General features: G+C 36.7%; 1 protein-coding gene across 2 annotated transcripts in view; it reads left to right on the top strand.

Annotated features, from left to right (window-relative positions):
- PRKD3 (protein kinase D3) overlaps positions 1-22,005 on the top strand; it is an 88,225-nt gene that overhangs the window by 34,816 nt on the left and 31,404 nt on the right. For both annotated transcript variants that reach the window (XM_025454159.3, XM_035700834.2), the window contains 5 exons: positions 6,371-6,509; positions 8,013-8,144; positions 8,858-9,015; positions 16,575-16,767; positions 21,648-21,725. In XM_025454159.3, the coding sequence (XP_025309944.1) occupies positions 6,371-6,509; positions 8,013-8,144; positions 8,858-9,015; positions 16,575-16,767; positions 21,648-21,725 (700 nt within the window). The remainder of the gene's footprint in view (positions 1-6,370; positions 6,510-8,012; positions 8,145-8,857; positions 9,016-16,574; positions 16,768-21,647; positions 21,726-22,005) is intronic.

Here is a 22,005-nt window from a genome sequence, read left to right as displayed (position 1 = left end):
AAAAAAAAGTGTCAAATGTGTGTATTCTTTGACCTAGCAAATCTACTTCTAGGAAGTAATCTTATTCATATACTCAAAAAGTGGAAAGAGATACATATATAAGATTATATATTGGATGTTTGTAATAACAAAAGATTTGAAACAATAGCTAAGATTTATATAGCGCCCAAAATGGATTAGGAGTTTTAAGCTCTTTAGGTGTACTCATTTAATTCTCATGACCACCTTATGAAGTAGGGGATACAGAAACTTGAGGTTAAGCAAGTGTGTCACATTTATACATTGAGTAAGTGAAATGGATCAGGATTTGAATTCAAAGCAGTTGGCCTTTGTTTTTTTCCTGGACCCATATCACATCAGTAGGGAACTAGTAAAATAAAAGTATACAATTGTGTAAAAAAAAAAAAAAGAATTAGGTACAAAATGTCTTCAGAAGGATACTAAGGAAAACTGGCAACATTATTGACTGTGGCAGGGATAATTGGGCAACTCCAGCATAGATTTTGCACTGTATTCTTTTATACTTTAAAAATTTTGAGCCATGTGAGTAAATTGCCTAGTTTTAAAAAGTGTATATTATATCCCAAAATATTAATAAGTTATCTGTGAATATACATGTGTGTATAAATGGATGAGTAAACAAATGGGGGAAAATAGATCAATCTCACATGCAGAAGAATTCCACATAATTTATATAGATATTCTGCCTTCAAGGAGAAGGAACATTAACTCACCATTCCTTAAGAGTGGGCTGCACAGGGGTGCCTGGGTGGCTTCTTTGGTTGAGTATATAACTCTTGGGTTCGGCTAGGGTCATGATCTTGGGGTTGTGGTGTCATGATCTGTGCTCAGCATGGAGCCTCTGCCCTGCTTGCTTCTCCTCAACCTCTGCTCATGGACATGCATGTGTGGTATCTCTTTCTCAAATAAATAAAATCTTTAAAAAAAAAAAAAAAGTGGGCTGCACATAGTGACTGACTTCCAGAGGGTACTGTATTAGAGGCTCAAATGGAATAGCTTTGCAGTGAGAAACCTGACAAATGCTACCTTAGCTAGATAATCAAGGTCTACATAAATAACAACAAATCCTGTTGGGTTTAGGTACACTAAATATGATGTGATGAGAACGACACTTTACCTCTTCTTCCCCAAAACCCATATCTCCAATACAATGACAAAAACATCAATTAGATTTTAATGGTGGGGCATTCTACACAATACCTGGTGTTTAGTCAAGGTCATTAGAACCCAGCGAAGTCTGAGAAAACACTGTTACAGCCAAAAGAGGCCATGACAAAGAGACATGACAGTTAAAGGTAAGTATTCTGTGGGATCCTGGGACAGAAAAAGGTAATTGAGTAAAAGCTAAGGAAAATCTAAATAAAGTACTTTAGTTAATGATAATGTATCAGTATTAGTTCACTAACTGTAATTACCTTATTAATATATTAATATATTAATAATAGGGGAAACTAGGTGTGGGCTATATGGGATCTCTATGTACTATTGTCTCAATTTTTCTGTAACTCAAAAATTGTTTTTAAAAATAGTCTGTTTTTCAAACAATATGTATAATAAACATACTGAATTATATAAAAGTAAACTTGTAATTCAGGTGTCCATGTCTTACTCCACAGAGCTTAACCATAAACCTGGGAAGAGAGCCTTAGTATCATTTTTTAAGGTGATTCTATACACTAGAGTTGAGATATGGCTTAAGAATGATTCCTGCTTGAAAATCTTATTTCTGAATTTTTTAAAAAAGATTTCGTTTTATTTGAGAGAGAGAGCACAAGCAGGGGGGTAGAGAGGTAGGAGAGGAAGAGGGAGAAGCAGACTTCTCGCTGAGCAGGGAGCCCTATGCAGCCCTATGCAGCACTTGATCCCAGGATCCTGATCTCTTCAGCTGAGATTACCTGAGCTGAAGGCAGATGCATAACCGAATGAGCCACTGAGGTGCCCCTCTGAATTTTTAAAGATTATGACCTATATATTGAAATAATTAACATGGTTTTGCTTTTTTGTTTTTTGTGGGGGTTTTTCTCAGTATAATTGTTTAGATCTTTCAAAGTGTGTGCTCATTTATTTCCTTTGTTTTTTTTGTTGTTGTTGTTTTTTTGTTTTTTAAATTTATTCGTGAGAGACACAGAGAAAGAGAGGCAGAGACACAGGCAGAGGGAGAAGCAGGCTCCACGCAGGGAGCCCGACGTGAGACTTGATCCTGGATCTCCAGGATCACGCCCTGGACTGAAGGCGGGGCTAAACCACTAAGCCACTGGGGCTGCCCTCTTTTTTTTAGATGTTTATTTTTAATATGCCCATGCCTTAAGACTTCATAATGTTTTTAAAACTTGGCTTTAGTTCTTCTCTGATGTTAGATGGCAATACTTAATACTCCTTTGCTTTTTTTTTTTCAGACCCTATTTTCTGTTGCTTCATTTTGTGCTCTCAATTTCAGATGATTCCTAAATATCCTACCAAATCACACTTATAAATCATAATTGTGAATAGCAGAAATCTGTTTTTTTTTTTTAATTTTTATTTATTTATGATAGTCACAGAGAGAGAGAGAGAGAGAGAGAGAGAGAGGCAGAGACACAGGCAGAGGGAGAAGCAGGCTCCATGCACCGGGAGCCCGATGTGGGATTCGATCCCGGGTCTCCAGGATCGCGCCCTAGGCCGAAGGCAGGCGCCAAACCGCTGCGCCACCTAGGGATCCCCAGAAATCTGTTTTTTACAAGATATTTAGTACATTTTTCCCCTCTTGAAACTATGTATTTCTCAACCTATAGATGAATATAGTTTATGTAAACATTTGCTAGATTGGAAAATTACTTCTTTATCATCACTGAGGGTTTTCCAGCCTGGTACACAAATGCTTATTTTAAGTAAATATTCTTAGTACTCCCTATCATTCTTTATATTTGCTCTTCAGTTTCTTAATGCCAGTATGAATTCACTAGGTCATGTGTTTATCAAGAAGATTACTTAATATGTATTTTTTTTCTAAGCCACATGTTTTTTAATGTTTTTCTTCTCATTAATATATTTGTTTAGCTCTTTAGTTATTGGGACTCCTGGTTTGGTCAAAACAATACTAATGATCTATGTAATTTACCAAAGATAGATTTGAGAGATAATTATTCCTTGTTGTCTTGCTTTACATTTTCTTACTGAATAATCCAGACCCTGCTACCTCTTTCCTGACCAATAGCTGCAGCCTTTTTTAGGAGCTTGCTCTAGTCTCTTCCTGTTCTAGTCCCTACTACACATCAGCATTATGCTTTTAAGATGCAGATTTGACCATGTCACTCACTGCCTTTCTCTGGGATTCTTTTCGTCTCTCCCCCCTTAGATGTAAGATAATAAGAACCACTAGTATTTACTTATGACACTACTATTTTAGAGTATCAAGTAATTTAATTTTGGCCAGAGTCCTATAAAGCCAGTACTCCTGTCACTCCAAATTTATAGACAAGAAACAGCATAGGGAGGTTAAGCAGCTTATCTAATGAGCTGCTATAGTTAGTAGGTGGCAAAGCCTGAACCCCATTCTGTTGACTGAGCCCATGGGGCTCCTCTGTGCATTTTTGCCTTCTTTCTACTCAGCCCTCCTCTCATTCTTCAGTCATAGAGGTCCACTTAACTTTCTCCCATTAATGTATTTATGTATTTTCTCCACTTCAACCTTTATACTTTCACTTTCACTTTTTGCCCATGGAAACCTTGCTTCTCTTTTTATGATTCTCTTCAGTTATCAATGTTAAAGTGATATTCCACATTCCTAATTACAGTTTTTTTCCCCTCTTCTAGAATTTTATCTGTTTTTCAATTTTGGCATTTCCCTTAGCATGTTATATTTTGTTTGATTTCCATCTTCCTAATAGATTATAAGATCCTGGGGAGGGGAGGGCGGCTTTACTTTACAAACCATGGGACCAATCCCTTGCACTTAGAAGACATGCAAAAAAAATGTGGAACTTTAAAAATGAGTTTTATTCATACAAATATATATTTTTAAGATTTTATTTATTTGAGAGAGAGTATGCACGAGCAGGGGGGAGGGGCAGAGGGAGGAGAAGCAAACTCCTACTGAGCAGGGAGCCCAACAAGGGGCTTGTGACCAGATGCTTAACTGACTGAGCCCCAGGTATTCCAGGATGGAATATGGAATCTTTTTTTATTAATACTAAAAAACTGTTGCAACTAATTTATGGAGACTTTTTACTCCTATTAGATGTTTTCTAATTTGATAATAAAATTTTATAAAATTTTAATTTCAAGCATTAAAATGTAATAAAAATACATTTTTTATTCTATATTTTACTTTTTTTTAATTTTTATTTATAATAGTCACACAGAGAGAGACAGAGAGAGAGAGAGGCAGAGACATAGGCAGAGGGAGAAGCAGGCTCCATGCACTGGGAGCCGACGTGGGACTCGATCCCGGGTCTCCAGGATCGCGCCCTGGGCCAAAGGCAGGCGCTAAACCGCTGTGCCACCCAGGGATCCCTATATTTTACTTTTCAATTGAAAATTATTATACTGTTAGATATATCTTTAAAGCATATTATAAAGTTTTGTGGTTTTTTGTGTTATTAATAACTCAACTGAAAGTAGAATTAATATAAAAAATTCTAAATATTTCTGTATTTTTCATTATTCAGGTTTAAAAATTCAACTCCAATTTCTAATTAAGTCATTGTTTTCATTTTTTAATTTAATATTTTCCAATAAAATTTAGACGTTTTTATATATATATGCGTGTGTGTGTGTGTGTGTGTGTGTGTATGAATTTTTAATGGAAACATTAAATTCAGAAGATAAGGCATTTCCACCTAAAACACATGCTATAAGATCCTAGATTCATGTTGGGAGTGGGCCACAAATTTTGCTGTTTTTTCCAGTGGGTAAAAAGAATACATGAGTAAGTAGTTGCATGATCAAATTGTTCATATCATAATACCAACCAGAGAGATTTCTTTTGAGTCCTCACAAAGAAGGGCTACCATATGAAGTAGGTGAACCATATCCTCAGCAACATCCCTGCAATAAACGCAGTTACAATTTAGTGTGACATACATATCAAGCCATTCAGTGCAGGCCAGTGACATGCTGTATAGTAGTACATTAAAGGATATTCTCTGAGGAGCCAATTAAGTCAATGAGGATATACAATTCTGAGATAAAAGAAATTTGAAATACCTACAGCAGTATTTCTCAAGGCACTGGTACTTTAGAAGAAGATGGTCTTGGTTTTGATTTAGAAATTAATTTTGTAAGGCCAGTACTTAAAATTTTCTCTTAAATAACTTTATTAACTGTAAAAACTTTTAGAGCTCATGCCTGCATATTGTAGTCCTTTGTATGACACCAAAAGTGTCAGCTCTGTAGTCACAAAGTGTAGAAGCCTTGAAATAATATATATAGAGCATGTGAACAGATCTGCAAATCTTCTGCTCTGGTCAAAGGTTTTTTAAAAAGAAAGTTACCGGGGCACCTGGGTGATGTAGTCAGTTAAGCATTTGACTCTTGATTTTGGCTCAGGTAATGATCTCAGGGTTCTGGGATTGAGCTCTGTGTCAGGCTCCATGGTTCAGAATCTGATTGAGATTTTTCTCTCCTCCTCTGTCTGGTTCTCCCGCTTGTATGCGCTTTCTCTCTCTCTCACAAATAAATAAATCTTAAGAACCCAAAACAGTAAAAAGAAAGTTACCATAAAAAATCATGTACTTGTAATTACAGAGAGTAAAAAAAGTATCAGATAAATGCTAGAAGCCCTAGGTGCATTTGTCAAAAATGTTGGAATTGATACTCCTGTGACTATAGTTTGAGAATTACTAATCTTCTAGGAGCATCATTCAGTAGAGTTTTCTGTGATGATGAAAGTGTTCTATATCTGCATAGTCCAAAATAATAGGCAAGTCAGTAGTTAAGGTGGTGATTAGGCACATGAAATGTGGCTAGAGTGACAGAGGAGCTGAACTTTTAATTTTATTTCATTTTAATTAATTTTAATTTGGCTAGTAGCTTTGGAGGAAGCTCGGTCTAGAGGACAGGAAAGACTGCTTATCTCAGGCTATGTAATATAGAGTAGCAGTTAAGTTCAAGATTATATTCTCCATCAATAACTGAATAAAGAAATCCTATACTTCTAAGAGATATATGCTTTAAGATGATAATTTAAGTTTATTGTTCTTTTTTTCAATCTGAAAATTAAGGATACGTGGTTGCTCTTTTAGATATTAATAGAATTGTTAGCAGACAGTTTTAGGCTAAGAACTATGTGTAAAATTCTTTCAAAAGATTGAGACATTTACTCAAAAATAGAAGCCTTTGGCTATACTGATAAAGTGCTGTTTTCGTGTAGTTTCCAGAGTGTGGATTCTTTGGCATGTATGACAAAATTCTTCTCTTTCGCCATGACATGAACTCAGAAAATATTTTGCAGCTGATTACCTCAGCAGATGAAATACATGAAGGAGACCTAGTAGAAGTTGTTCTTTCAGGTAAGCAAATAGCTTCTTTTATTTTGTTGCCTTTTGTTTTTTTTTTTCAAAGAACCCTATTTTTGGTACTATAGTTGCTTAACTTCTTTTATCTATAATGATAGTTACCATGTGAGTTTTACTTTCAGGAACATTATATCACAGATGAAAAAGTAGGAAAATAAGCCCTGAATTGTTTATTTGAATGTTACTAAGCTAAGGGAATTATCATTGGAACTGAAAGAGGAATATACTCTTTGAATCAAAGAAATAAAACAATTATACTGAAATTCAATTTCCTTTTCCCCATTTCTGTGAAGAGCATAAAAGAGAATTGGGGTTCAAAAATAAAATCAGGAAAAAAAGGAGAAATAATAAAGATGTGGAAGAGGAAACTGCAGTACTGATGTTTCCCATGATTTCAATGTTGCTTCTTCCCCTGTGTGTTCTCAAGTGCACATTTTCTTACCTCCCTCATTTCCCCCCCACCCATTCTTGCCATTTGTTGTTCTTAGCTCCTTCTGTTTCTGATCTCATCCAACAGCAGATGGGCAGGATTGTTGGCAAGGAATGTAGAGGAACAAAGAATGTACCTAGTAGGCCTGCAGAACTTCTTGTTTGACAGGAAAGGAGAGAGGGAGAGAGAAAAGAGAGTGAGGGAAAGGAAGGAAAGCCAGCTAAGAGTCCAGACTTCTGCCACCATTTTTTCTACTTCTCAAACTCATCTTTGCAGCCTGTTCTTGAGATCCTCTCTACCAACACCTTTCCTTAGTCCTTGATCCTTTCCATTAATCTAGTCCCTACATTAATCATTCATCTGCACTACCACTCCAAGATGTATACGTTTCTCAATCCTTGTCTTCCTCTCCACTCCGGAAGAGTTTCACTCCTGTCCTCCCTGGAGGTAGTACTTATACCCATTCCTCCTGGACCCTTCATCAGGCCAAAGATATCCACTAATGACTTGCAGGTGGAGGTGAGAGGATATCTACTGGTATATGTATCTACTAGTGTTCAGTTGCTCACAAAGAGAAGGAGTGTCTCTTTTTCTTAACTATCAAGAACAGACAGCTTATGAACTGCGATCCTAAGTTAGAATTCAGAGAGTTTACCATTAAGGTTAAGTTCCTCAGTTTCCACAGTTTTATGTGGGGTTCTTTGCCTTTTGTTTGTTTGTTTGTTTGTTTTTAACTTTAGTGTTATGTTTCCCAGTGTTATAAGTTAAACAGTTTCTAATTGTAGGAATAAACCTACCAACTATTTGTGTTCTTGTCAGTATGTAAATATGCTTTTAGAGGTTGAAATATCAACCTACAGACCTACTTTTGGAGCTCAAATTATTTGGAGTTGATGAACTTCCTAAAATAGTTTGAAAACCACAATATTAAATGCCAAAAACAGTTTATTTTTATGATAAATGAAGTTTTTAGAGAAAAAAAGATTTCGTATACTTTGACATCAACATTCTTAATCTCATTGCAATTACAGATACAGGTTTTATTTTGCTACTTTTCTTTTTAAAAGCTTTGGCCACAGTAGAAGATTTCCAGATTCGTCCACATACTCTATACGTACATTCTTATAAAGCTCCTACTTTTTGTGATTATTGTGGTGAGATGCTCTGGGGATTGGTACGTCAAGGACTGAAATGTGAAGGTATGTGTTCTAAGTTTTTGTATCATTTGAAATAGGATTTTGCATTTGCATTTTCTCATCATTAATGAAGGAATAAGATCATTGGTTGCTGAGTAGGTGATAACCAGAGCTTAGAATTGGACAGATCTAGTTGTTCTGAATTAGAGTTGCTGGGGGTAGGAGTCAGATGCACATTTCTGAGTCCTCTAAGTACTCTAAGGTGGAGAGTCAATGAAGATTTTCTGTATCTTCTGTAAAATATTTACAGAATATTTTAAGTTTTATTGGCTAATAGTCTCTGTCGCAACTACTCAACTGCTCTTGTGCCATGAAAGCTATATAAACAAGCTATAAAATAAATTACGAGTACTGAAATTCAGATTTCATATTACTTTTACAAGTCATGGGAGGAGTTTGGTAAACAGTGCACAGTTTGCTGAAGTGCTTTGAACTAGTTGTTTTCAAACTTTACCATGTGTCAGAATCACCTCGAGGACTTGTTAAAATATACTTTGCTGGGACCCATCCCCAGATTTTCTGATTCAGTTTGGGGTGGAGCCTAATAATTTGCATTGAGTTTTTTGGCTCCCATTTAGCTTGTCATCCAAGTTCGTAATTAGGATTACTGTTGCTGCCAGAGAAAATAAATAAAAGAAGCATCAATTTTTTATGTAACATGCTTATTATATATTAAAGTTTTTTAATCTATATTTTTACTTTTAAAATATATTTAGGCTGTGGATTAAATTATCACAAACGATGTGCTTTCAAGATTCCAAATAACTGTAGTGGAGTAAGAAAGAGACGTTTATCAAATGTATCTCTGCCAGGACCTGGCCTCTCATTTCCAAGACTCCTACAGACTGATTATGTACCCCTTCCCACAGAAGAGGTATGTATTTTAAGGCAACAAAAAGGCATTTTACTACTTATTCATTGTATTTCTACAGTATATATGATATCATCCTAGAACATAAGTTATGTACTAAAGACTACTCACATTGGTACACTTAAGAAGCTTAAAATGTATTACTGGAGACAGAGTTTACTAGTGGTAATGAATTGCATTTTGTATACTTTGGGATCACATTATCACTTGGACCACTGCATTAGCCTCCTAACCGGTATTCGACTTCTGGTTCCCATACTTCACTTCATCTTACACACTACAGTCAGATCGTCTTATTTCACTATAGCTTAATACATAGCTCTATCTCGCTCTCCACTAGGAATCCTTTATATATTCTATGTTTCCAACAGCCCGTTCTTCTCCCCCCCTCCCCGCCCCAGCAATCTGTTTTATTCAACATTCCCCAAGCACACCATTATTCCCTCTACCTTTGCTCTTATTGTGTCCCTTCTATATGCTGTTTCCAGATTTGGCTCAACAGCTAACTTTCCTGGATTTTCCCTTTACCTAGAAGTTATTTTATTTGCTGAATGGCAAACCACTTCTCAAACATCTCTAATGGTGTGTATAGCATTCTACCTTAATATCATAATGTCCTCCAGAAATTTATGATCTGTTTAGACAGTGCTCATGTCTTTGTGTGCCCTACCATGCCCAGCACAATACCTTGTACTAAGTAGGTGTTCAGTGATGAATGAAGGAGTGAGTGAACCCATTGCCCCTACAATATTCCAATGAGATATCTTAGTAGTTCTTTACATAATGAGACAGTAGAGACTCAATAGTGATAACTTGACTCAAGTCACAGAGCAAATTGGTAAGCAATATTAGAATTAAACCCAGATATTATTTTTAAATCGGTGATTTTTTCCCTAATATATTGTACCTCTAAAGAGTAGAACAGTAGATCAGGGAAGAAAGAAATAACTCCTTTGTTCATTTGCTAGTCCTTAAAATGATCTTCGACCATAGATTGCAATCTCATCATTTAGTTGCTTCTGTAACCCCTTTGGTTTTCCATAAATTAATGGCAAATTCAAGCCTTTGGGCTATTGTCTTGATATCGTAGCCACAATATTTTGTTATACTGAGGCATCAGAATAAAAGCTTCTGAAGTTCTTTCACAAGAATCCCGTATTTCCATGTTGTTTGTTTAGCCTTAATGTAAGATGTTTAATTTAGAAAAAAAAAAAAAAGAGTGCCATTGTATAAGGAACTGAGAGCAAAGAGTTATTATAAACATATGCAAGAGCTTGGGGAAAGACTGGTAATTGAAAAGTTAGTGCATTTTATAGATGAATTGCACAGGAAACTTAGTTAGGAATGGGGTCCCTGGGATAGATACGTTGTAAGAGTTCTACCAATGATGCTGGGTTGCCAGTTACCCCAGAGGAGTGATACTAGTTTAGGAAATAGCAGGACAGAACAGATAATAAGGTGTCAAGTTTTAAGTCATTAGTTTACATTTTATCCTGAAGATTAAAATTCTTTAGAGAAGTAGAAGAAGTAGAGTGACATGTTTGAATTGGTTAAATTGTGCAGAGTATTTCAGAACAAGGAGAAATTGTAGAGTGGAACATACCTCAGAAAGGTTGTTTTTATCAGTCCAATTAGGCAGTCTCAAAAGGGAAAAAGGCATAGTAAGAGAAGGGCTCATGGAGGAAAATCAGAGGGAAGGGAGAGTGGGAAAAGAGGACACTCTAAAGGAATAGAGGAGACAGCAATGAGGAAATGAGTGCAACTTTGAAAATGAACCAGAGTTAGAGAAGAACTAACTACAAATGGCCACACGGTGAGAGCCTCCTAAGTTTTTCGTGCCAAGCTTCATGCTGGATGCTTTACTTGTCTTTTCTCATGTAATCCTCACCACAGTCCTGGAAGGTATGACAGTTGTTATCCTGATTTCATAGATAAGGAATGAGGAAGAAAAGTTTCTGAGTAGCCAAGATAATTAACCTTTTTTTCCTTGTGACCACTGACAACTGAGATAAGCTTGAAAAAAGGCCAGTTGGGAGAAACTTCTGAATCTGACTCTGAGGTTGTCATCATTTATATGTAAGAAGACAATTTCTGTTATAGGTTTAAAGTCAGTCTGAAGGGAAGCAAGTAAAGAGAGGGAGGAGCACAAGAAGATAGGCTGTTCACTGAATTTGGTTACAACGGGACCACTGAGGCAGGGGAGACCAGAATTGAATGATGGCTCTTTGGAGATGAGAGAAAGAGGAATGTTCCTAGCAGTACATTTGGGCAAATGCCTGAGGGGCCAGGACAGGACAGAATCAAGGTAAAAAGAAACTGTTGGGCTAAGTGTGTGCATAAAAGTGGAGGTGTTTTTTTCACTGAATAATATTCCAAAGTCAAATATGTGTAATTAGGGAATTGCCCCCTTAAATGCTTTTATTGCCTTTATTATTACATTTAATTGAGTTGGCAACATTGTTAGAAAGTTTTTTGAGCAAATGTTCACTTCAAATATTAGCTGAAACTCATACTGTGAAAATAATTGGATTACTTTTAGAGAACTTCTGGCTACACATTAATAAATAAAAATTTAAGTAGTAGTTTGTAAAGAGGGGCCATTAGAGCAAGGCAGGAGAACTTTCACTCAACTCTATCAGTGTTCCATTTTCACCAAATGCTCTAGGTGATTTTTTCAAAGAACCTTATTTTGGTGCTATAGTTGCTTAACTTCTTTTATCTATAATGATGGTTACCATGTGAGTTTTACTTTCAGGAACATTATATCACAGATGAAAAAGTAGGAAAATAAGCCCTGAATTGTTTATTTGAATGTTACTAAGCTAAGGGAATTATCATTGGAACTGAAAGAGGAATATACTCTTTGAATCAAAGAAATAAAACAATTATACTGAAATTCAATTTTCTTTTCCCCATTTCTGTGAAGAGCATAAAAGAGAATTGGGGTTCAAAAAATAAAATCAGGAAAAAAAGGAGAAATAATAAAGATGTGGAAGAGGAAACTGCAGTACTGATGTTTCCCATGATTTCAATGTTGCTTCTTCCCCTGTGTGTTCTCAAGTGCACATTTTACCAGTATCCTCCTCCTCCAGATTCTGGTTCAGTCTTCCATACCTTTCTTGCCTTCCTCACTCCACAGAGTGATAAGCCACAATCACTGATAAGATTGTGTATGCCTAGGTGTGTTTAGATGGGGAAAAGATTAAGAATCACTGGACTTCCATGTAGAAGACATAGGGCCAAGTCTTGATTTTGATACTAGCACTTAGTAATATGCATCCTTTTGAGCCTATTTTTTCATATTTAAAATAAATTACTACACAAGTAGGTGTAGTAATTAGGTGGCTGCTCCAACCACAGTCCCCTGCGTAGTTCCTAGCACACATGCTTTTTGTATCATGTTCCTGATATCCAATCCCAGGAGAACCTGACAAAAGACAGTCAGTCGCTAGCTGGACATTGGCATATGAAGAGATCTGTTATGAAAGGTTTTCCTTTTAGGGGTATCCTATATATTTGATGACTTGGCAAATCAGTCTTATTCTGTCTTGTATGTTTTAAACATAAAAGAGACAAACCAAAAGTGGTAGAAGCAAGAGAAGCAGAGTGTTGAGAATAGAGAGCCAGGGATGCACAAAAGCCTACATCTGTTTCTGGTTCTCGTTGGATTCTGTATTAGCTTTGCAGGATCACTGTGGCGTACCTTTTGCTGAAAGTGCTCTGTACCAGGCTGCCTGGCAGGTGGGTCAGCCAGACTATATATAGCGAGAGATCTTGGGAAGCTGAAGCAAGCAAGTTTGGTTTGGGTTTAAACATTCTTTATGTACTTTTCTTAAACTGCTTCATAATTTGCTTTAGAACATTTGTGGAGACACATTAGTGAAAAACCATCCATCAGAAACTGTATTTGTGTTTTTTTTTATAATGTTCTCCTCCATTTGTATGCCCTTTTCTTTTTTTTCCTTTCCGTCTTCCTGCTTTCTTCCAAAAAGCCTTTTTTTGCTTCTCCCTTCATTCTTTCATATACTTTCTGTTCCTTGGTTTCTTCTGGCTTCTTTTGCTTTTATTGGTTGAACATCTCAATGTAGAATGATTCAACTTCCCTGGGCTACAGATATTACTAGTTATGGAAGGCTTATGAAAGATCTCAGGATCTCAGTTCTGACACTGAAGATGCAAGCAGCTACAGCAAAATCTGCATCATCCAGATGGGAGTTGGTATTCTGTGCTTGAGAACATAGACTATATTCATTTTTGTTTCTGTGATATAAAGTGTAGGGTCTGGTCTATAATATAATCAGTAAAGGTTGAATGAATGTGATGGGCCATATTAAACTGGCCTATAATTTAATTTGATCATTTCCTTTGTATATGTAGAAAAGATCATAGTTATAAGTATCTAGTTATCCTTCAGGTTACGCAAAAATTTTTAATCAATAACTTTAATTTTCCTTTTTGTTCATCTGGGGCGAAAAGCCCAAATAACTAGAAAGTACTTAAATCAAGGAACCTCCTAAAGCATAAGTACTGGGGGTAAAGTTGTCTTAATTTGTATCTGCCATTTTTTATATCATCATCATTAGACTTCAGTCTTTAACACATATTTTAGTATTTATAAAAATAACTTTGCAAAACCAGGACATGTTTTAAAATATTTTCAGACATCATGTTCAGTAATTCAACATGAACAATAATAACACTTTCTGAATTTATTTTTCTTGTGATTAATTTCTTGGTAACGTTTTTCAAGGGATCCAAATATGTCACAAATTCATTTTAAGACTTTTATTTGTAAAATGCTATATGTGCCTGACAAATAATAGTTCATCAGTGGATATACATATTGGTTTTTTTAGGTATATTTTTTATTGGAGTTTGATTTGCCAACATAGAGTATAACACCCAGTGCTCATCCCATCCAGTGCCCCCCTCAGTGCCTGTCACCCAGTCACCTCATCCCCCCGCCCACCTCCCCTTCCCCTACCCCTTGTTCGTTTCCCAGTTAGGAATCTCTCATGTTCTGTCACCCTCTCCGATTTTTCCCACTCATTTTGTCTCCTTTCCCCTATAATCCCTTTCACTATTTTTTATATTCCTCATATGAGTGAAACCATATTATGATTGTCCTTCTCCGATTGACTTACTTCACTCAGCATAATACCCTCTAGTTTCATCCACGTTGAAGCGAATGGTGGGTATTCATTGTTTCTAATGGCTGAGTAATATTCCATTGTATATACAGACCACATCTTCTTTATCCATTCATCTTTTGATGGACACCAAGGTTCCTTCCACAGTTTGGCTATTGTGGACATTGCTGCTATATAAACATTGCGGTGCAGGTGTCTCGGCTTTTCACTGCTTCTGTATCTTTGGGGTAAATCCCCAGCAGTGCTGGGTCGTAGGGCAGCTCTATTTTTAACTCTTTGAGGAACCTCCACACAGTTTTCCAGAGTGAATGTACCAGTTCACATTCCCACCAACAGTGCAAGAGGGTTCCCCTTTCTCCACATCCTCTCCAAAATTTGGTGTTTCCTGTCACCATTCTCATTGGTGTGAGGTGGTATCTCATTGTGTTTTTGATTTGTATTTCCCTGATGGCAAGTGATGAGCATTTTCTCCTGTGCTTGTTGGCCACGTGTATGTCTTCCTCTGAAATTTCTGTTCATGTCTTTTGCCCATTTCATGATTGGATTGTTTGTTTCTTTGCTGTTGAGTTTAATAAGTTCTTTATAGATCTTGGATACTAACCTTTTGTCTGATATGTCATTTGCATATATCTTTTCCCATTCTGTAGGTTGTCTTTTAGTTTTGTTGACTGTTTCTTTTGATGTGCAGAAGCTTTTTATCTTTTATCTTGATTAAGTCCCAATTGTTCATTTTTGCTTTTGTTTCCCTTGCCTTCGTAGATGTATCTTGCACGAAGTTCCTGTGGTCAAGTTCAAAAAGGGTGTTGCCTGTGTTCTCCTCTAGGATGTTGGTGGATTCTTGTCTGATATTTAGATCTTTCATCCGTTTTGAGTTTATCTTTGTGTGTGGTGAAAGAGGGTGGTCTAGTTTCATTCTTCTGCATGTGGATGTCCAGTTTTCCCAGCACCATTTATTGAAGAGAGTGTCTTTTTTCCAGTGGATAGTCTTTCCTCCTTTGTCGAATGTTACTTGACCATAGAGTTGAGGGCCCATATCTGGGTTCTGTATTCTCTTCCATTGGTCTGTGTGTCTGTTGTGTCACTGTTGTGCCAGTACTACTGTCTTGATGACCACAGCTTTGTAGTACAACTTGAAATCCGGCATTGTGATGCCCCCGGCTCTGGTTTTCTTTTTCAGTATTCTCCTGGTATTCGGGGTCTTTTCCGATTCCAAACAAATCTTAAGATTATTTGTTCCAACTCTCTGAAGAAAGTCCATGGTATTTTGATAGGGATTTCATTGAACGTGTAAATTGCCCTGGGTAGCATAGACATTTTCACATATTAATTCTTCCAATCCATGAGTATGGAATATTTTTCCATCTCTTTGTGTCTTCCTCAATTTCTTTCAGAAGTGTTCTGTAGTTTTTAGGGTATAGATCCTTTACCTCTTTGGTTAGGTTTATGCCTAGGTATCTTATGCTTTTGGGTGCAATTCTTTTTTTTTTTATTTTTTTTTTAAATTTTTATTTATTTATGATAGTCACAGAGAGAGAGAGAGAGAGAGCGAGAGAGGCAGAGACACAGGCAGAGGGAGAAGCAGACTCCATGCACTGGGAGCCCGACGTGGGATTCGATCCCGGGTCTCCAGGATTGCGCCCTGGGCCAAAGGCAGGCGCTAAACCGCTGCGCCACCCAGGGTTCCCTTTTGGGTGCAATTCTAAGTGGGATTGACTCCTTAATTTCTCTTTCTTTAGTCTCATTGTTAGTGTATAGAAATGCCACAGATTTTTGGGCATTGATTTTGTATCCTGCCACACTGCTGAATTGCTTTAGGAGTTCTGGTAATTTTGGGGTGGAGTCTTTTGGGTTTTCTACGTACAGTATCCTGTCATCTGAGAAGAGGAAGACTTTGACTTCTTCATGGGCCATGTGAATGCCTTTTATTTCTTTTTGTTGTCTGATTGCTGAGGCTAGGACTTCTAGTACTATGTTGAATAGCAGTGGTGAGAGTGGACATCCCTGTCGTGTTCCTGATCTTAGGGTAAAGGCTCTCAGTTTTTCCCCATTAAGAATGATATTTGCTGTGGTCTTTTGGTAGATGGCTTTTAAGATGCTGAGGAACGTTTCCTCTATCCCTACACTCTGAAGAGTTTTGATCAGGAATGGATGCTGTATTTTGTCAAATGTTTTCTCTGCATCTATTGAGAGGATCATATTGTGAAGATGAAAAAAAATTTTTAGCATAAATAATAGCAAAATATCTGTACTATTCACATTCAAGTGTTGGTAAGTTAAGCTCCCAGAGGAAATTGCTGAGATGTACATTTTTAGATATTTGGCTTCAGTGTTCAAAATAAATGACTTGTGGTTAAGTCTTGCTCTTAATACTTTATTTTTAATATTAACTTATGAAAATTACTTCTGTTTTAGTCACATGTTCACCAAGAACCAAGTAAGAGAATTCCTTCTTGGAGTGGTCGCCCAATCTGGATGGAAAAGATGGTAATGTGCAGAGTAAAAGTTCCACACACATTTGCTGTTCATTCTTACACCCGTCCCACAATATGTCAGTACTGCAAGCGGTTACTGAAAGGTCTCTTTCGCCAAGGAATGCAGTGTAAAGGTAAGATTGGATGTTTTTTTCTTTTCTTTTTTTTCTTTCTTTTTTACATTTTATTTATTTATTCATGAGAGACACGGAGTGGCAGAGATATAGGCAGAAGGAGGAGCAGACTCCATGCAGGGAGCCCGATGTGGGACTTGATCCCAGGACCGCAGGATCATGCCCTGAGCCAAAGGCATATGCTCAACCGCTGAGACACCCAGGCATCCCAAGATTGGATGTTTTTCTTAAGTACAATTCATATGTTAGCAAATTTGGTTCAAAATATTTGTATTTCAGAAGTGTTAGGCAAAGAAATTGGTTCCCTAGTTGTTAACTTAAAAAAGATAATACATACAAATATGCATGTACATACTTATTTATTAACAACTGTTCTTTGCAGAATGTGTACTATGTACCAACAATTACGCTGTAGGAAAGTTAGAATGTAAAGAGAAAAACTAGAATTTGGATTTATAAGGTATGGTTGCTTAACATGAACCAATATAGTATGGTTAGTAAGCAGATATTTCAGTTAAGTCTTTCTGATTCAAACCCAGATGCTACCCAAAATATAAAATAATATTTTCCTCTTTCCATTAAATATTCATACACACAAACATATTACAGAAGTTTTGTTGTTTTCTTTTTTAAGATTGTATTTATTTGAGAGACAGGGCATGAGCAGGGGAGACAAGGCAGAGGGAAAGGGAGAAGCAGACTCAACTTGCTACTGAGCAGGGAGCTCGATGTGAGGCTCAGTCCCAAGACCCTGGATCATGACCTGAGCCGAAGGCAGACGCTTAACCTGCTGAGCCACCCAGGCACCCTGAGTTTTATTGTTTTTGTTTTTAATTCTGTAGCTAGGAGAGCTATAGTAAAACTGTTACTCCAGAGAAGAATTGTACTAAAGTAGGAAGAATATAGTAGAAGCCCCTGGAATTGTGATAGGGATTATCCATATTTGGATATGAAACAGTATTGTATACTAATATTCTAGAAACACCTCTTAATGAACCAGGTTTTTAATAGAATAGAATATTTTTCCTTTGGTTGTGTAATGATTTTATGCATTTTAAGATGATTTTATCTTTTTGTCTCATATCTTCTTCACAACCATGTTGTACTGAAGACGAAAGTAGAGTTTAAAATGTCTTAGTAATTACTGAGCCAGTGTGCTGTATAAATAGCCTGTCTATAATCCTGTGTACTTATTTTTTATGTGATTATTTTAACAATTCTTAATATCCTACTTTTTACAAGTAGATGTAGTTGAGGAATTGAATTACCTATTTTTATCTAAATAAAATATTAGAGCTGAGGTCTTTGCAACTATAAATACAGAACCAAATAATTGTACGTAAATTTAACTTACGTATATAGAAAACTTCTCTTGCCCATATATGGCAACATAGGAGAACATCAAATAGAGAATGAGTTGTGCCTTTGTTGCCAGGTATTTAATAACTATCAGGCAGGCATAATTAAATGTTGACATTTTATTTCAGCAGCTTACTTTTGAATATGAATTAATATATAAATTAATACTTTAAAATATCAACACTAAAGTGTATTGGCAAGCAGCCACTAAGGAATGTTTTGGGAAAGAACATTAATAACAGATGTGTAAATTCTAGCCAATAAGATAATCTTAGTAAAGGTTATAAATAGTGCTGCTCTGTTGAACAGAACAGAAATATTCTAAAATGATATGCAGAGCAGTACGACATCTTATAGAGGACCTAAAATAAATATGTGGATTAATGAATTTTGAAATAAAGTCAGTTCTGCCACTGGGTTATTGGTTTAATTTCTTAGAACTCTAAAAGAATAATGTTTGTGTTTATATTGGTTCAGAAAGTAGCTTATATTGGTTCAGAAATACATTTTTATAGCTAAGCTATTTTAATTATTAGTCAAAAACAATCACTTATTTTAGTGTTTACTCTATTTTTATAATATGAATTAAGATACTTAAAAAGGAGTATTTGGGTGGCTCAATTGCTTCAGTGTTTGCCTTCAGCCTCAGGTCATGATCTTAGGGGTCCTGGGATCAATCCCCACATTGGGCTCCCTGCTCAGCAAGGAGTCTCCCTCTCCCTCCACCCCACCTCTTGTATGTTTTCTCTTAAATAAAATCTTAAAAAAAAAAGTAAAAGTCATTTTCATTCACCTTGTCAAGCTAAAAACGAAAAAAATAATATAGTTAAAACATTTAGGGATCCCTGGGTGGCGCAGCGGTTTGGCGCCCGCCTTTGGCCCAGGGCGCGATTCTGGAGACCCGGGATTGAATCCCACATCGGGCTCCCAGTGCATGGAGCCTGCTTCTCCCTCTGCCTATGTCTCTGCCTCTCTCTCTCTCTCTCTCTCTCTCTCTCTGTGACTATCATAAATAAATAAAAATTTAAAAAAAAAAAAATTTAAACTGAATCATTTGAGGAAAACAAAGTTCCAAAGAGCAGTATTCATTCATTCACCTGTTTATTTTCTTCTGTGAAAATTAAAACTCAAGGCAGCTTGAAAGCATATATAAAATACAAGAAAACATAAACAAGTCAATAAAAACATGAGAAGGCAGGAGGGCACTTGATGTAAGCAGCACTGGGTATTATATGCAACTGACAAAATGCAACTGACAAATCATTAAATTCTACTCTTGAAACTAATCCACTATATGTTAACTAACTTGAATTTAAATAAAATCTTAAAAAAGGGAACAAAACCATTGGTAGGAGTACAGAGAAATAAAAATGCCTGCCATTTGAACATACTTGCTCAGGCAGGCCACAATCTGGCTGTACATTTTCAAAGGGAAAACAAATCTTGTTATTGTCACAATTTGTAAAACCTCATGAGAATAAGAAGTACACCAATTATTTAAGATATATGGGATATATTAATAGTAATATTATATATCAATTTTTCTAGGGCATTTCACTTACAAAGACAAGTTTTGTCACCCTCCAATTTTTTTTAAATTTTTTTTTTTTTAAGATTTATTTATTCATTCATGATAGACATAGAGAGAGGCGCAGAGACACAGGCAGAGGGAGAAGCAGGCTCCACGCCGGGAGCCCGACATGGGACTCGATCCCGGGACTCCAGGATCGCGCCAAACCGCTGAGCCACCCAGGGATCCCCAAATTTTTAATCATGAGACTTTTTCTTATAATGACCTTTACCTTATGCCATTGGTATGATACCCAGAATTTTCTTGAATTATAAGGATTACAAAATCATTCTGAGTCAGGACTTGAAATCATTTTTATCCAAATATTGCTGGTAGATGTATTTCTAAGATGGAAGGTAGTAGTAGACGGTAGTTACAGGAGTGGGTCTCAATTTTGGTGTCACCTAAAAAATACTTACTAAAATACACTCCCAGAGCTGCTGATATAATAGGTTTGGGGTGGGGCAGAAGAGTTTGCATTTCTAACAAGGTCTTAATAATACTGATGCTGCTGGTCTAGGAACCACAGTTTGAGAACCACTGATTTACACAGTAGTATTGAACACGTTGCACCTGACACTCATCTGCAACGCTGTCAACTCTGATGTTCTTGCAGGCTAAAGAAAACTGTGCATAAAGGTGGGAAATCTTGTGCATGAGCAGCTTAGTCCTTCCTTATAAGGCTGTATGGGAAAGCCCTTGCTAATTCCTAATTGAAGCTTGTAGAGTCTCAGTCTCTTCCGCATATGCACCAGGCCCTAATAATTAGGGACTGAAAGTAAGTGATATATGTTGGAAAAGTAGTCAGCCTGAGAAACTCTTAAAGGGAATGTGGAAAGATGAATGTGAGGCTAAGGGAAGGAAACATGGAGCTCTCAGCAACATTTTGACAATGTGTCTATCAAACGAATAGTTTTAGCTTCATTATAGAGATAAAGAAACTGACCATTGGTAGAAATGGGGAAGATGGTGGCAGAGTAGGAGGAATCCAGGTTCATTCATCCCAAGAATACAATTAGATAGCTATCAAAGCATCCTAAATATCCCAGAAATCTACTTGAAGACGGACAGAACAAACTCCACAATTACGTGTAGAGAGAGGCCACAATAAAGAAGGTAGGAAGTGCAGGACATTGTTTACAGGAGAAATGGGTCCTGGCTGCTGCAGAGGGGAGGGAGCCATGGTCATAGAGAAGGGCAAGAGAAGAGCACTTAGGGGAATGCACAGGAGAATGTTTCCCCATCCACTGGCTTGGAAAGCAAGGTGGGCTAAATTTTGTGAGTTCTTGTAGGCAGAGGGACTTCATGTCCAAAGTTTTAAGTGTCAGTGGACTGGGCTCCAAGAGTCTAGAGGCATCAAAGAATCTAGAGGCATCGAGTCTGCTCTTGGAGAAAAGGGCAGGCAAACAACCCCAGGGACAGTGTGGAAACAATGATTTGAGGAGTGCCTGGGGCACACAGTGGGGAGATTATTTCCTGTTCTCAGGTCAGTCAGAGAAAGACAAATACCATATGATTTTATGCAAGTGGAATTTAAGAAAAAAAACCAGCAAAGGGGACAAAAAAGAGAAACTAAGAAACAGACTCTTAACTAAGAACAAACTGATGGTTACTAGAGGTAGGTGGGGGGATGGGTGAAATAGGTAATGGGGATTAAGGAGTACACTTTGAGCACCAGGGTTATATGGAAGTGTTGAATCACTATGTTGCACACTTGAAACTCACATTACACTATGTTAACTAGTTGGAATTTAAATTAAAACTTAAAAGAAAATAAGAAACTGAGCCCTGAGGAGTTAAATACCTATTAAGAGGTGGCATCAGAATTTGAAACAAGACCTTTATTCCCAAACCTGAGTTCTGAGTAAAGGCAAACTTTAAAAAGTCTCTAACCGTATCTGATACTGCCTGACTTTTTTCGTAAATTAATAAACCAAATACTTTATTTCAGATTGTAAATTCAACTGCCATAAACGCTGTGCATCAAAAGTACCAAGGGACTGCCTTGGAGAGGTTACTTTCAATGGAGGTAAAATTCTTTATCTTAATTTCCATAAAGGATTAGAAAAGGTCACAATTCTTTGTGTATTATCTTTGTATAAGCTTATATTTGCATATTTTATTTTGTCTGTTTCTTAACTTTGACTTTTTAAGACTTAATAAACAAAATGCAGACATCAATAATGGTACACTTTTATTAGTCATTATGCCTTCCCCTTTTTCCTTTAACCAGTTACTACTCTGTAGTCTAATATTGCCAGTGGTGCTGCATATTCTCTTCCATCTTAGACATAAAAAGACTTATTTTA

This window comes from Canis lupus, chromosome 17 (assembly GCF_003254725.2).
Source record: "Canis lupus dingo isolate Sandy chromosome 17, ASM325472v2, whole genome shotgun sequence".
In the NCBI taxonomy this organism is placed as follows: domain Eukaryota; kingdom Metazoa; phylum Chordata; class Mammalia; order Carnivora; family Canidae; genus Canis; species Canis lupus.
Note: the sequence above shows the minus strand (reverse complement) of the source record. Positions and strands in the feature narration are given on the sequence as shown.